This window comes from Thalassophryne amazonica, chromosome 4 (genome assembly GCF_902500255.1).
Source record: "Thalassophryne amazonica chromosome 4, fThaAma1.1, whole genome shotgun sequence".
Classification (NCBI taxonomy): Eukaryota; Metazoa; Chordata; class Actinopteri; order Batrachoidiformes; family Batrachoididae; genus Thalassophryne; species Thalassophryne amazonica.
In genome coordinates this window covers 142,634,445-142,651,697 of record NC_047106.1, presented here as the reverse complement: position 1 = coordinate 142,651,697, position 17,253 = coordinate 142,634,445, and the positions used below count along the sequence as shown (strand labels likewise).

General features: G+C 42.0%; 1 protein-coding gene across 2 annotated transcripts in view; it reads left to right on the top strand.

Annotated features, from left to right (window-relative positions):
- The first annotated feature begins 3,570 nt into the window (after positions 1 to 3,570).
- Positions 3,571 to 17,253, top strand: part of rffl (ring finger and FYVE-like domain containing E3 ubiquitin protein ligase) — a 128,806-nt gene continuing 115,123 nt past the window's right edge. The window contains exons 1-3 of one of the 2 annotated variants that reach the window (XM_034168700.1): positions 3,571 to 3,778; positions 5,459 to 5,660; positions 16,995 to 17,192. In XM_034168700.1, the coding sequence (XP_034024591.1) occupies positions 5,478 to 5,660; positions 16,995 to 17,192 (381 nt within the window). In that variant the 5' untranslated portion in view covers positions 3,571 to 3,778; positions 5,459 to 5,477. The remainder of the gene's footprint in view (positions 3,779 to 5,458; positions 5,661 to 16,994; positions 17,193 to 17,253) is intronic. The other variant, XM_034168699.1, reaches the window with a different exon arrangement.

Sequence of the window (17,253 nt, the reverse complement as noted above, 5' to 3'; positions counted from 1 at the left end):
GGGAGGTCCTTCATCAGGTTTGTCCAGGTGTGCCACTGAGCACCCCGAGGTCCAACAAATACTTAACACAGCTACTGAATTCTTTCAGCAAGTCTTAATCTTCATGAAATTTGAAAGCTTATCGCCTGGTCTGCGTATGGAAGACTGAAACCAACATACGTCACTGTCATGAAGGGGATCTCCTGATTCCTTCAGGTCTGCTGTGGTTAGAGACATCAGTCAGTTTGTCCTCATTAAACTGGACCTTGATATCTTCCTGTTTTCACTGCATCCCAACCGATATATTGGTCGGTTCATACACTAAACAAAAATGTTGGTCCACTCCTCTTCAATGGCTGTGCGAAGTTGCTGGATATTGGCAGGAACTGGTACACGCTGTCGTATACGCCGGTCCAGAGCATCCCAAACATGCTCAATGGGTGACATGTCCGGTGAGTATGCTGGTCATGCAAGAACTGGGACATTTTCAGCTTCCAAGAATTGTGTACAGATCCTTGCAACATGGGGCCGTGCATTATCCTGCTGCAACATGAGGTGATGTTCTTGGATGTATGGCACAACAATGGGCCTCAGGATCTCGTCACGGTATCTCTGTGCATTCAAAATGCCATCAATAAAATGCACCTGTGTTCTTCATCCATAACAGACGCCTGCCCATACCATAACCCCACCGCCACCATGGGCCACTCGATCCACAACATTGACATCAGAAAACCGCTCACCCACACGACGCCACACACGCTGTCTGCCATCTGCCCTGGACAGTGTGAACCGGGATTCATCCGTGAAGAGAACACCTCTCCAACGTGCCAAACGCCAGCGAATGTGAGCATTTACCCACTCAAGTCGGTTACGACGCCGAACTGGAGTCAGGTCGAGACCCCGATGAGGATGACGAGCATGCAGATGAGCTTCCCTGAGACGGTTTCTGACAGTTTGTGCAGAAATTCTTTAGTTATGCAAACCGATTGTTTCAGCAGCTGTCCGAGTGGCTGGTCTCAGACGATCTTGGAGGTGAACATGCTGGATGTGGAGGTCCTGGGCTGGTGCAGTTACACGTGGTCTGCGGTTGTGAGGCTGGTTGGATGTACTGCCAAATTCTCTGAAACGCCTTTAGAGACAGCTTATGGTAGAGAAATGAACATTCAATACACGAGCAACAGCTCTGGTTGACATTCCTGCTGTCAGCATGCCAATTGCACACTCCCTCAAATCTTGCGACATCTGTGGCATTGTGCTGTGTGATAAAACTGCACCTTTCAGAGTGGCCTTTTATTGTGGGCAGTCTAAGGCACACCTGTGCACTAATCATGGTGTCTAATCAGCATCTTGATATGGCACACCTGTGAGGTGGGATGGATTATCTCAGCAAAGGAGAAGTGCTCACAATCACAGATTTAGACTGGTTTGTGAACAATATTTGAGGGAAATGGTGATATTGTGTATGTGGAAAAAGTTTTAGATCTTTGAGTTCATCTCATACAAAATGGGAGCAAAACCAAAAGTGTTGCGTTTATATTTTTGTTGAGTATAGTATTGGCCGATATCAGTGTTTCACCAACATATTATTTCAGTGTTATTTTGCGTATGAAAAATTTGTTTTGCTGAAAAAACAATTTGGCTGTTGGAAATGGTGTCATTATGTAGATGGCCAGCAGAGGGTATTGTTTATAATGGTGCGAAGCATTGCTGGGACCCCATCACCCCTTGTTCATGTTAGCTACAAGACATGGAGGCAACATGATCAGCTGCCGTTCATTTTCAGACAACGTGGACATGTTATGGCAACAAGAGACAAGTACCCACTACAATGCCACCTAGGCGGGACCAAACTAGAGGAGAGGTCTGTTTTATGAGAATCCTGAGCAACGCGACACGGCAACTGCCAATCTGAGTGAAGATGGTGCGATGGATTTTTTTTTTTTTTTTTTTTGCATTTATAGTCATTTATGATGAGGTTTGTGTTTAAACTATGTACTAACACCTAACCTCAGTTATATTTGAGTCATCAGGGTTTGCTAACCCAGATAGTTCTGAAGCAACTGCTGCAGAAACTGCATCGTGCAACTGCTGTCTGTTCCATCACCAGGTTTATAGCTTCACCATCCCTGGTTCTCAAGACCAGGCACCTAAGTGGCTCCACTCTACTCTTTTCTACTCTCCTATTTTACTCTTCTTTTTTAGATATTTAGATATACCTTTATATACTGGCATAGTTCCACCTTAGAATTGTAATATATAAGAAATACCTTACTGAATTTTCATGAAGTGGTACAGAGAAGGATTCCTTTCAAAAGAATGTGAAATTCTACATGGGGAAACCTGCAGGGATTAAAGTTTTCCATCACTATGGTGGATTTCTGTCAGTTGGGCTGCCAAAAGGCAGCGTCTGTGCTGATTCTGTCCTTATGAAAAACTCAAGGCTGGATATATATCAAGATATAAAATTTAATGTGTTCAATACATTCAAAAATCGATTTTTAGAATAACATCTCTTTTGTTTTTGTTTGTCATGGCAGCAAGTACGAATTGAGTAGACAAAGGTACAGAGCTGGAAAAGATGTGCAGCAGGTTAGGGTGGTAAAAGATGCAGATGGTAATGTGCTGACAAGTGAGAGTGTTTTGAGATGGTGGAGGGAGTATTTTGAGGAGCTGATGAATGAAGAAAATAGAAAGGTTGGATGACTTGGTAAGAGTAAATCAGGAAGTGCAGGATTAGTAGGATGAAGTGATTGCGTCTATAAACAGTGAAAAGGCAGTTGGTCCAGATGACATTCCAGTGGAGGTGTAGAAATGTCTAGGAGAGATGGCAGTTTCTAACCAGATTGGTAAATAGAATCTTGGAACGTACGAGATGATGCCTGAGGTGTGGCGATGAAGTGTGCTGGTTCCTATTTTTAAGAACAAGCGTGATGTGCAGAGCTGCAGTAACTACAGAGGCATAAAGTTGATCGGCCCCAGCATGACGTTATGGGAAAGAGTTGTCGAAGCTTGGCTTAGAAAACAGGTGAAGATCACCATTGTTACTGTGTACACAAGCTTAATATTTCCAATGAAGTTGGAAAAATCTTCATACAAATGTTTTGTGTAGATTATTGACTGTTGAGGTTGTCGAGTGTCAGAGACACACAGGACCTGTTCTGAGCGCTGCGGATAAAACAAAGCCACAGCATGCAGAATTTGATTAAGGGACTACTGGATGTTGACTTCTGAGCCAAAGGCTTTGGGTTTGAATCCCACTCATGGACCACATTTTTTTTAATACTTTTAAGCATAAAATGCATATGTAAACGTTGGTAATTCTGAATAATTCGGATGAAAACATAATTTCTGTACACGTAAAGCAAAAATAAAGTTCGACTCATAATCACGTGATGGAGATTGACCAATCAGAAAAATGAAAAAATGAAAAAAAAAATGAAACTTAAAAAAAAAACGATGCAGGTTTCATTGAAATGTGTTGAGGGTTTGTGAGATAATGCCACAAAAAATGATTTTTGAAATGATATATATCTTTTTTTTTTCTTACTTTGGATGTTTTTTCAGGCAGAGTCCGCAGTGTTTGTGGGCGCTGTAGCGCCCCCTGCCGGCGGCTGTCTTCCTCTATGGGGTGTATGTGCGCCTCCTGACTTTGTTGTTCTGAGTTTGTTTCTTTGATTGTCGGATTTGTGTCTTTCGTTGTGACCGATCTGCTGACTCATGAAGCTGAACTGACAGATCGCAGCGGTCCATTAGCTCCGTGCTAACTCTGCTAGCTGAGAGAGCTAACTTCACAGGTAAGTGTCGCTCAGTGTTCTAAAGAGCTGCTGGCCCGGTTCCGCTCCATCAGATGGTTCGGTTCTGGTGAGGAGTTGTGAGATAATCGCTAGTGGTTTTCACTTCTGTCAGACTTTCATTCGACTTCACAAAGTCGCCTGGAGTTAGCATGCTAGCTGCTCCGTGCCAAACTCCGTGAGCATTCTGATCGTTTTCAAAGTGAGCAACAAAAATGTTTTTTTTTTTAACGTTTTAAGCATGCTCAAACCTGATCATTCGACTGACTAAACACATTGAACAGTATGATTTAACTATCTGCCGCTGGGATCCGAACTGAACTTCGCCGTATCAGTCTGCAGCTGCCCACATATAGACCTGTGTACACATCATCTACTCTTGAATAAAGTAATTATTATTATCATTATTATTGTTATCATTATCGTTATACAGGATGAAAGTTAAATTTATGTTGAGAAACACTTAATATTCCGTCATTTTTGACAGAAAAGTTTATTACACAGAAGTACAGTTTATCACACGTAGCTTGTCCAGAGTTTACCAATTAAACTGGAGTATATCTGGTTCATGTTGCTCTCATTGTTAGTTGAAATTGATCTCGGTGGCCTCGGTGACGTGTTGTTAGTTGAAGTTGCTCTTGTGGCTTTGTTGATGTGTTGAGTTAGTTGAAGCTGCTCTTGTGGCCTTGTTGATGTGTTGAGTTAGTTGAAGTTGCTCTTGTGGCCATGGTGACGTGTTGACTTTGTCGAAGATGTTCTCGGTGGCCTCAGTGACGCGTTGAGTTAGTTGAAGTTGTCCTCTGTGGTCTCGGTGACATGTTGACTTAGTTGAAGTTGTCTTTGAGGCCTTGGTAATGTGTTGAGTTAGTTGAAGTTGTCTTCGAGACCTCGGTGATGTGTTGAGTTAGTTGAACTTGTCTTCGAGGCCTTGGGGTTAGTTGAAGTTGTTCTCGGTGGCCTCAGTGACGCGTTGACTTCGTCGAAGATGTTCTCTTTGGCCTCAGTGACGCGTTGAGTTAGTTGAAGTTGTCTTTGAGACCTCGGTGATGTGTTGAGTTAGTTGAAGTCGTCTTTGAGGCCTTGGGGTTAGTTGAAGTTGTTCTCGGTGGCCTCAGTGACGCGTTGACTTCGTCGAAGATGTTCTCTTTGGCCTCAGTGACGCGTTGAGTTAGTTGAAGTTGTCTTCGAGACCTCTGTGATGTGTTGAGTTAGTTGAAGTCGTCTTCGAGGCCTTGGGGTTAGTTGAAGTTGTTCTCGGTGGCCTCAGTGACGCGTTGACTTCGTCGAAGATGTTCTCTTTGGCCTCAGTGACGTGTTGACTGAGTTGAAGAAAATGAATGAAATCTGACAGGTCCCAAAACACCAAAGTTTTTGGTTGTCTTCTAGTCAGGGGTCCAGAGACTGTGTACTTTGGGGTGGGGCTAACACAACATTAGAAAATGTGATTTGTATGCAATAAAAAAAATGTCATAGAAGTAACAAACCATTTGATTGGATGAAGTAATGGATTGCAAAATATATATTTTCCTTTTTTTGGAAATTGACATCAAAGTTGAAAGTGGGCTTAATGGGTACACTTACCCGAGTTAAACTCATTCTCGGTGGCCTTGGTGACATGTTGTTAGTTGAAGTTGCTCTCGGTGGCCTTGGTGCCTTGTTCTGACTTGGGGTCTTGGCTGACGGCTCTGGGCTCTGGGTGCAGGGATGTGGGCGTCCTGCTGTAACTGGTTGTGCATGGAGTCTCTTGGAGTGGATGAAGACTCTGCTGGCAGTGAGCGCCGTGGTCAGTCCTACACCAACTCAGGCTACAGCAGTCATCCGTCACCACCGCCGCTGGAACACACCTGTAAGGCATGTGGAGGACGCTTTGATGCACAGGTCAGGAAGGTAAGCCACGCCCACAGTTACTGTCAGGTGACGTGGTGTCGGTGATTGATTGATGACCTTTTTCACTAAAAAAGAAATGCTTTCACGGTGTTTTAGCTTCATCCAGCTTTGTTGAGTACATTTCACAGTCTGATCTGTGCCACCAGAACTTATGTTTTTAATACTGGTGACATTTCTTTTATAAATTTTTGCTGTTCTTACAGATGAGATCATTTGGCAGCTATTTTTGGGGGAAAAAGGCTGTTGAATATTCAGCTGGTAAACCACATTTAATTGTGAAATAATTTTTTTCTCTTCTGCAGTACTACCAGCTCACTGCAGCTCTGACTCAAATATCCTGAACATCCATTCATGTCCGGTTTTGTCTTGTAAAAGTCTTTAGTTGATGTCCTCCGAGTCCTTCGTAGAGGTTGGTATATGCTTAATAGTTGAGCAGACATCAGACGGAGAGCTTTCTTGAAGGTTGTTTAATGTCCTCACCACTGCAGCTGCACTGAGAGGAGCCTGTCATGATCCCTGAGTGAGCTGGGTTCCATCCACATTTGCAATCAGTCCTTGGCGAATCCTGCTCAAATCCGACTGCCCCCAGCGTTCATAATCAATCAATCAATCAGTCTTTATTCATGAAAAAATTTAAAGTTTTCATGGACAAAAGAAGATAAATCTTGTAACATTGTCCCTTATAACATACATTCAAAATCATATTCTTCCACTATTTCATCCCCAACACCATCACCTCATCAGTCACCAAACATCAAATAAACATCATTAGTAAGGATCTGTCTCTAACAGTTCCATTCACATGACTTCAGATTTACTGTATTCCCTCATAATTTTATCCTTATACATCTTATACATATCCTTTTTTGAACTTCTAAACATTTGTACAACACTGGATTTTGTCATTCAGAGCATTCCAAAGCTTAACTCCAGAAAACAAAAGGACACTTCTGTGTTGTACAACCCCTGGCAAAAATTATGGAATCACTGGTCTCGGAGGATGTTCATTCAGTTGTTTAATTTTGTAGAAAAAAAGTAGATCACAGACATGACACAAAACTAAAGTAATTTCAAATGGCAACTTTCTGGCTTTAAGAAACACTATAAGAAATCAGGAAACAAATTGTGGCAGTCAGTAATGGTTATTTTTTTAGACCAAGCAGAGGGAAAAAAATATGGAATCACTCAATTCTGAGGAAAAAATTATGGAATCATGAAAAACAAAAGAACACTCCAATACATCGCTAGTATTTTGTTGTACCACCTCTGGCTTTTATAACAGCTTGCAGTCTCTGAGGCATGGACTTAATGAGTGACAAACAGTACTCTTCATCAATCTGGCTCCAACTTTCTCTGTTGTTTTCAACTTTCTCCATGACAAGGATCCAACCTGCAAAGCTGATCTGGCAACAGCAATCAGAGAGCGTTCACCAAGCTTAGCTTTCCACATAAGAGCAATTTTTGAGGCAGCAAAATCCTTCAGTTTTAGTTGATTGGTTGCAATAAACAGGTTATTAGTAGGCTCTCTATACCCTAATGGCTCTCTTCTGTAGCAAACACAAGGGCTTAATGGTACATCTAGAAACCAGGAAGCTGGTTCTGCTGAATACAGCTCTTTGTCTTTCTCGTCCATCAAAACTCCAAATCCACTCGAGACTGACAGAGTACACGATATTTGCCACTGGACAAATTATTTCAGTGGGTTACTGAACAGTTCATTAAACCCATCAGGGTTAAACCATGTGACCCAGAATATTTGGGTTGTCTTTTGGAATACAGTGAGGAAAATAAGTATTTGAACACCCTGCGGTTTTGCAAGTTCTCCCACTTAGAAATCACGGAGGGGTCTGAAATTTTCATCTTAGGTGCATGTCCACTGTGAGAGACATAATCTAAAAAAAAAAAATCCGGAAATCACAAGGTATGATTTTTTTTTTAATCATTTATTTGTATGTTACTGCTGCAAATAAGTATTTTATCACCTACCAACCAGCAAGAATTCTGTCTCTCACAGACCTGTTAATTTTTCTTTAAGAAGCCCTCTTATTCTGCATTCTTTACCTGTATTAATTGCACCTGTTTGAACTTGTTACCTGTATAAAAGACATCTGTTCACACACTCAATCAATCACACTCCAATCTGTCCACCATAGCCAAGACTAAAGACCTGTTTAAGGACACCAGGGACAAAACTATAGACCTGCACAAGGCTGGCATGGACTACAGGACAACAGGCAAGCAGCTTGGTAGAAGACAACAACTGTTATGATCAATCTCCCTTGGTCTGGGATTCCATGCAAGATCTCACTTTGTGGGGTAAGGATGATTCTGAGAAAGCTCAGAACTACACAGGAGGACCTGGTCAATGACCTGAAGAGAGCTGGGACCACAGTCACAAAGATTACATTAGTAACACATGATGCTGTCATGGTTTAAAATCCTGCAGGGCAGCAAGGTCCCCCTGCTCAAGCCAGCACATGTCCAGGCCAGTTTGAAGTTCACCAGTGACCAATCTGGATGATCCAGGGGAGGCATGGGAGAAGGTCATGTGGTCAGATGAGACCAGAATAGAGCTTTTTGGAATCAACTCCACTTACCGTGTTTAGAGGATGAGAACAACCCCAAGAAAACCATCCCAACCGTGAAGCATGGGGGTGGAAACATCATACTCTGGGGGTGTTCTTCTGCAAAGGGGACAGGACGACTGCACCGTATTGAAGGGAGGATGGATGGGGTCATGTATTGCGAGATTCTGGCAAACAACCTCCTTCCCTCAGTAAGAGCATTGAAGATGGGTCATGGCTGAGTCTTCCAGCATGACAATGACCCCAAACACACAGCCAGGGCAACTAAGGAGGGGCTCCGTAAGAAGCAATTCAAGGTCCTGGAGTGACCTGGCCAGTCTCCAGACCTGAACTCAATAGAAAAACTTTGGAGGGAGCTGAAACTCCAACGCTGAAAGATCTAGAGAAGATCTGTATGGAGGATTGGACCAAAGTCCCTGCTGCAGTGTGTGAGATCCTGGTGATAAACTACAGGAAACGTCTGACCTCTGTAATTGCAAACAAAGGCTACTGTACCAAATATTAACATTGATTTTCACAGGTGTTCAAATACTTATTTGCAGCAGTAACATACATATAAATTATTTAAAAAATCATACATTGTGATTTCTGGATTTTGTTTTTTTACATTATGTCTCTCACAGCGGCCATGAACCTAAGATGAAAATTTCAGACCCCTCCATGATTTTTAAGTGGGAGAACTTGCAAAATCGCAGGGTGTTCAAATACTTATTTTCCTCACTGTAGATGATGTGCAGGTGACACCATGGATCATGTGATATGTGCTTACACAGCAGTATTGGATGGCAACTTCCGCATTGCATGTGTAGCAGGTTTGCTCTTTCACTTTATTTACGACTGTCTACACAACTGATACCAACAGGGTATTTCATTGCTGATTGTACGAGCCATCAAAAGAAGGGCTCCGGGTTGCATTTTTATTGTTTTCCTGCAAAAAGAGTGGTGTGGAAAGTGACAGTTTTAAAGTTCTCCATTGTGTGCAATTTTTCTTTTTGCTTTGTCTGGATTAATTTGTCCCTCAATGAGCTTCTTTCTACAATCATCAATCTCCAAACCAAAGGTAATCTGTACAATTTCCTCCATGAATGGAGGGTCATTTGAGTGTCTTTATAGTTTTTTGACTTCATGTTGTCATATTTGTGGACTTTTCTGCCAAATGTATCTGATCCATGATTGATATGTAATCAGTGTAATGAGAGAGGACGGAGTGAAAACGTAAAAGTGGCAAATCACAGCCTTTTGTGGTGTCTGATTTAGCAGGTGCAGACTGTGGTGTCAGACTGCAGTCCCGTGTCTGAGCACGGTTTGAAAAAACAAAAAATGGCCGGTCTTTTAATAAAGGAAATACGGAAACCACTTTGCTCAAACCAGTGAGCGTTAGTGCTGAACTTTAATTTTGTACTTCTGTTTCTGGGCACAACCAGACTGCTTTTTTTGGTACATGCAAGGGGTTTTTAATGGAAATGGGTCGTGGATGGACAGGACATTTTATCTGATATGAGTGAAAATCTGTTACACAAAATCCTTTGTATAAGGTGTTCATTACATGGAAAACCAGATAAAAACACTGGGACGTTTGCTTTTGTCCAGTGAGTGTGACTGTCCGGTTTATACGATGACGGCTTAGGCAAGTTTTACTGCTCAGGCTTTTATTACCCAGATGTCATCAGTAACCTGACCGATGACCACATTCTGCCCCCATCCAGCCGCAAAGAAGCGAGACCAAATGAGAATTCTGATGTTTTAGTCTTGTTAGGTGAGCAAATGTTGAAATGTTTCAGTCATAGCTGGTTTAAAGAAAGAGCTAATGAGAATAAAGTCCTGAAATATCTCTCGTTTTCAGTCTGAGGTCTTCCTGTTGGCGCCCCTTGGTCAGGTAGCTGCTGCAGCTCCGTGGGCTCACCCACCAAATATGAGCGAAGGAGAGCTGTGACCCTTTTTGGTTTTGAAATAATTTTGTTTCTGGTTGCAAAGTAAAATAATTAAATAATCCAAAGTCAAACTAAGATGATTAGAAATGCTGTTAAAAAAGTTATTGGGGAAAAGTTAGAAGAAAATGTTAAATTTCATTAGAGGTTAATAATTTAGTGCTTTAACTCATTTTATTGATTTTATTAGGGCCCGAGTAGGAAAAAGTCAGACGAGGACCCTGTTGTAATTGCACTGTTTATTATCAATCAATCAAGTTTTATTTCTGTAGCACTTTACAACAGTTTTCACTGAACCAAAGTGCTTTCCAATAGCACCAGCTAGAGATTAAATGAAAAGAACTACGAAAAACACAATAAGGGCATCCAAAATAGAATAAAAATAGACAAAAAAGTGTCAAAGTAATTATGTGCAAAAAGCTGCCCTGAACAAGTATGTTTTTAACTTAGCTTTAAACAGAGGCAAGCTAGTAATGGACCTCAGTTCAGTTTATTATTATTATTATTATTATTATTATTATTATTAGGGCCCGAGGACGAAAAAGTCCTACGAGGACCCTGTTGTAATTGTGCTGTTTTTTTATTATTATTATTATTATTATATTTATTAGGGCCCGAGGAGGAAAAAGTCCTACGAGGACCCTATTGTAATTGCGCTGTTTATTATTAGGGCCCGAGTAGGAAAAAGTCTTACGAGGACCCTATTGTAATTGCGCTGTTTATTATTATTATTATTATTTTATTATTAGTATTATTAGGGCCCGAGAAGGAAAAAGTCCTACGAGGACCCTATTGTAATTGCGCCGTTCATTATTATTATTATTAGGGCCCGAGTAGGCAACGTCCTACGAGGACCCTATTGTAATTGCGCTGTTTATTATTAGGGCCCGAGTAGGCAACGTCCTACGAGGACCCTATTGTAATTGCACTATTTATTATTATTATTACTATTTATTATTAGGGCCCGAGTAGGCAACGTACTACGAGGACCCTATTGTAATTGCGCTGTTTATTATTGTTATTATTATTATTATTATTATTATTAGGGCCCGAGTAGGCAACGTCCTACGAGGACCCTATTGTAATTGTGCTGTTTATTATTAGGGCCCGAGTAGGCAACGTCCTACGAGGACCCTATTGTAATTGCGCTGTTTATTATGGCCTGAGTAGGCAACGTCCTACGAGGACCCTATTGTAATTGCGCTGTTTATTATTATTATTATTTATATTTATTATTAGGGCCCGAGTAGGCAACGTCCTACGAGGACCCTATTGTAATTGCGCTGTTTATTATTATTATTATTTATTATTGTTATTATTATTCTCACTTTTGAAATCGAAATTTCGGCCTCTTCCCATGCTTAAAAACTCACCAAACTTTCCAAAGTTGTCCGGCCAGATCCGAAATTCGATATTTTGGTGGCGTCGCACATGGTCGCAGAAAATCGCGAAATAGCGCCCCCTAGAAATTTTCAAAAATCCCTCCGCATTGGGCTTTTTTCGTCGTAGCCTCACGAAATTCGGTACACATATTTACCATGCCAGGACGCACGAAAAAGTCTCTTACTGTTATGGTGAAATATCGACAGGAAGTCGATTTTGAGCAAATTTTTGCCATTTTTGGCCATTTCCACTACACATTTGAACGAACTCGTCCTAGGGATTTCATCCGAACACAACACAATGGTGATCAAACGTTATCAAAAGATTCTAATTAAGTCAAAAGGCGTGGCTGCTAGGGGTCGTCAAACTTTGGCGAGCTTTTCGGAGCACACCATTTCACTTCGAACGGCTGTCACGCCCACATACTTCATCGTAGATCCTTCAAACTTGCTAGACATGATTAGGGCTCCGCCCTGAACGTCTACATATCTTACGTTCCCACCTGCGCCATAGCATCCCCCGGTGGTGGCGGGAAAGGTCCTATTTTTACTTTAAGAGGTCCTGATGTCACATACTTAACCCAATCAACTTCATTCCACTTCTAAAACATGTAGAACAAATTGGTGAACATAGGCGATGAACGCCGTGAAGTTACGAGTAACGGCGTCCGTGTGGCGGCGTGCCGAATATTGCCCATTAGCCATGAAAATATGTTATTCCTTTTGATGGCTTTAATTTTGTCACATCATCATGAAAATTGATACACAGGTCGAGCACGACAACCTCTTACAATTCATAGGGGCGTCGCCCATGGGCGGGGAAAAATGCCTCAATAGCGCCCCCTTGAAACTTTCAAAAACCCCTCCCCTTAGGGGTTTTTTGGAGTAGGGAGATGAAAATTGGTACACGTGTGACTTGCATAGACGTACAAAAAGTCTCTTGCACCATGGGTCTACTCCAAACAGGAAGTCGGCCATTTTGAATTTTCTTCTCATTTTGGCGTGATTTCCACGTTGTGTTTGAACGAACTCCTCCTAGGGATTTTGTCCAATGCACTTCAAATTTCTTCCACATCACCCACAGACGATACTGACCAAAAGTTATCGAAAGCTTTTCTTTATGTTGAAGGGTGTGGCCGCTATGGCGCCGCCATTTTGACCCTTCGCCATGGAACATTATACTTAAACAGGTACTGATGTCACATACTTAACACCATCAACTTCCTTCCACTTCTAAAACATGCAGAACAAGTTGGTGAACATAGGCGATGATCGCTGTGAACTTACGAGTAACGGCTTCTCTGTGGTGGCGTACCGAACATCGCCCCTTCGCCATGAAATTACATTCTTCCTTTTGACGGCTTTAATTTTGTCATATCATCATGAAAATTGATACACAGGTCAAGCATGACAACCTCCTACAATTCATAGGGGCCTCGCCCATGGGCGGGGTAAAGTGCCTCAATAGCGCCCCCTTGAAAATTTCAAAAATCCCTCCCCATAGGGGTTTCTTTGGAGTAGGGAGATGAAAATTGGTACACGTGTGACTTGCATAGCCGTCCAAAAAAGTCTCTTGCACCATAAGTCTACTCCAAACAGGAAGTCGGCCATTTTGAATTTTCTTCTCATTTTAAAATGATTTCCACGTTGTATTTGAACGAACTCCTCCTAGGGATTTTGTCCAATGCACTTCAAATTTGTTTAACAGCATCCAGAGATGATACTGACCAAAAGTTAATGAAAGCTTTTCTCTATGTTGAAGGGTGTGGCTGCTATGGTGCCGCCATTTTGACCCTTCGCCATGGAACATCAAGTCATGATAACTCCTTCATGCTTTGCCTGATTGACTTGAAACTTCACATGTATGATGATGGTTGGCCCCTCAACACACCTGGCCCCTCTGTTTGTACACTGAGCGCCCCCTAGTGGATGAACGATCAACATGTCATAACTCCTTCATGCATTGTGTGATTTGCTTGAAATTTGAACTGTGGGATGAGTGGTTGCCCCTGTACACACATACCCACATCTGGTCACAAGAGAACACACTGGCCTGGGTAGGTGGTTGCGCGTAACGAGGGCCCGTATATGACTGCTTGCAGTCCTAGTTATTATTATTCTTCTTCTTCTCACTCTTGAAATCGAAATTTTGGCCTGTTCCTGTGCTCGAAAAGTCACCAAACTTTCCAAAGTCATCTGGCCGGATCCGAAATTCGATATTTTGGGGGTGTCGCACATGGTCGCAGCGATATTGTGAAATAGCGCCCCCTAAAAATTTTCAAAACCCCTCCGCATTGTTTTTTTTTTTCGTCGCTGCCTCACGAAATTCGGTACACATATTTACCATGCCGGGACGCACAAAAAAGTCTCTTATTGTCATGGGGCAATATCGACAGGAAGTCGGCCATTTTGATTTTAAGTTTCGATTTTGAGCTAATTTTTGCCATTTTTGGCCATTTCCACTACTTACATTTGAACAAACTCGTCCTTGGGATTTCATCCGATCGTCTTCAAATTTGGTCAACATCATCATGACACAATGGTGATCAAAAGTTATCAAAAGATTCTAATTAGGTCAAAAGGCATGGCTGCTAGGGGTCGTCAGATTTTGGCGAGCTTTTCGGAGCACGCCGTTTAATTTTGAATGGCTGTCACGCCCACATACTTCATCGTAGATCCTTCAAAGTTGCTGGACATGATGAGGACTCCGCCCTGAACGTCTGCATATATTAAGCTCCCACCTCTGCCATAGCGCCCCCCGGTGGTGGCTGGAAATGTCCTATTTTTACTTTAAGAGGTCCTGATGTCACATACGTAACCCAATCAACTTCATTCCACTTCTAAAACATGCAGAACAAGTTGGTGAATGTAGGCCATGAATGCCGTGAAGTTGCAAGTAACGGCGTCCGTGTGGCGGCGTGCCGAATATTGCCCATTCGCCATGAAATTACGTTCTTCCTTTTGACGGCTTTAATTTTGTCATATCATCATGAAAATTGATACACAGGTCGAGCACGACAACCTCTTACAAATCATAGGGGCATCGCCCATGGGCGGGGGCAAAATGCCTCAATAGCGCCCCTTTGAAACTTTCAAAAACCCCTCCCCTTAGGGTTTTTTGGTGTAGGGAGATGAAAATTGGTACACATATGTGACTTGCATAGACGTACAAAAAGTCTCTTGCACCATGGGTCTACTCCAAACAGGAAGTCAGCCAATTTGAATTTTGTTGTCGTTTTGGTGTGATTTCCACATGTTGTATTTGAATGAACTCCTCCTAGGGATTTTGTCCAATGCACTTCAAATTTCTTCCACATCACCCAGAGACGATACTGACCAAAAGTTATCGAAAGCTTTTCTTTATGTCGAAGGGTGTGGCCGCTATGGTGCCGCCATTTTGACCCTTCGCCATGGAACATTATACTTAAACAGGTACTGATGTCACATACTTAACACCATCAACTTCCTTCCACTTCTAAAACATGCAGAACAAGTTGATCACCGTGAATTTACGAGTAGCGGCTTCTGTGTGGCGGCGTACCGAATTTCGCCCCGAATTTCGCCCCTTCGCCATGAAATTACGTTCTTCCTTTTGACGGCTTTAATTTTGTAATATCATCATGAAAACTGATACACAGGTCAAGCACAACAACCTCTTAAAATTCATATGGGCGCCGCCCGTGAGCGGGGCAAAATGCCTCAATAGCGCCCCCTTGAATCTTTCAAAAACCCCTCCCCATAGGGATTTTTTTGTAGTAGGGAGATGAAAATTGGTACACATGTGTGACTTGCATAGACGTACAAAAAAAGTGTCTTGCACCATGGGTCTACTCCAAACAGGAAGTCGGCCATTTTTAATTTTTTGGTCATTTTGGCGTGATTTACACATGTTGTATTTGAACGAACTCCTCCTTGGGATTTTGTCCAGTGTACTTCAAATTTCTTTCAGATCATCCAGAGGTGATACTGATCAAAAGTTATCAAAATCTTTATTTTATGTCGAAGGGTGTGGCCGCTATGGCCCCGCCATTTTGACCCTCCGCCATGGAACATTATACTTAAACAGGTACTGATGTCACATAGTTAACCCCATCAACTTCCTTCCATTTCTAAAAAAAAATGCAGAACAAGTTGGTGAACACAGGCGATAATCGCCGTGAAGTTACGAGTAATAGCGTCTGTGTGGCGGTGTGCCGAATATCGCCCTTTCGCCATGAAATTACGTTCTTCCTTTTGATGGCTTTAATTTTGTCATATCATCATGAAAATTGATACACAGGTCGAGCATGACAACCTCCAATGCACTTCAGATTTCTTTTACAGCATCCAGAGATGATACTGATCAAAAGTTATCGAAAGATTTCTCTATGTTGAAGGGTGTGGCCGCTATGGCGCCGCCATTTTGGCCCTTCGCCATTGAACATCAAGTCATGATAACTCCATGTTGTGCCTGATTGACTTGAAAATTTACATGTATGATGACAGTTGGCCCCTGAACACACCTGCCCCCTCTGTTTGTGCTCTGAGCGCCCCCTAGTTGATGAACCATCAACATGTCATAACTCCTTCATGCATTGTGTGATTTGCTTGAAATTTGAACTGTGGGATGAGTGCTTGCACCTGTATGTACCTGCCCACATCTGGTCATAAGGGGACGCGCTGGCTTGGGTAGGTGGCCGCGCAGAACGAGGGCCCATATATGACTGCTTGCAGTCCTAGTTTTTTTTGTAATTATCTGTTCTTTTTTTGTACATTTTATCATGTACTTTTTATTAGCATTTTGTTTCCTGCTTTGATTTCTGGGAAAGTCTGATATAAACTATTGTTTGTATCAAATGTGAATTTTCAATACGTAAGTTGCAGGACCTCCCACCCTAACCCCACAGTTCATATGCCATAAAATATGGTAATTACATTTCATTTCTCAACAATAGCCAGTAATTAATAATAAATTAATAACTGCATGTTAAGTTCCTTGTGTTCGATGATGATGATTATTATTATTGATTGATTGATTGCCTTTTTAAATGACTCCCACTGATTTCTGTCCTGTCACTGCCATCTCAAACACTGTTTCACATATTTGTTTTAACTTTTTTTTTTATTATTTCATCATTAATCCAACACATGAGGAGAATCATTTGACTGTCATTAACCCATTTATGCCCAAATTATTATTATTATTTTTATAAGTGGAAAACGTTGCATTAGTACCTTTGATATTTTTATTGCGAGTAGAAAATGACAGTGATACACTTTGGCAACAGTTGTTGTTCCAGTGGGACAAAACAGGTTCACCCTCATTTCTGCTGCTCATTTCCCCTTCACTTGTTTTTTCCTCTTCATTTGAACATATGAACTCTAGGTGGCAGTATCACTCATCTGTGCTTTAATGTGGTCAGATGTTGAGGATTTTTTTTTAAATTGCATGTCTTTCAGCACGTATGTGCAGACTGCAAAAAGAACTACTGCAGTCACTGCTCGGCACACCAGGAGCCACGCCCACGTCTTTGCCACACCTGTCAACGTTTCTACGGCAACCTGTTGGAGCGGGCAGAGCTCATGAAGCTGAAAGTGAAGGAGCTCAGAGACTACCTGCACCTGCATGAGGTCTCCACTCACCTGTGCAGAGAAAAGGTGAGAACAACATACTAACATTAGCATCCTGACGCCGCACCTGGCCTGACGCCAGAATTAG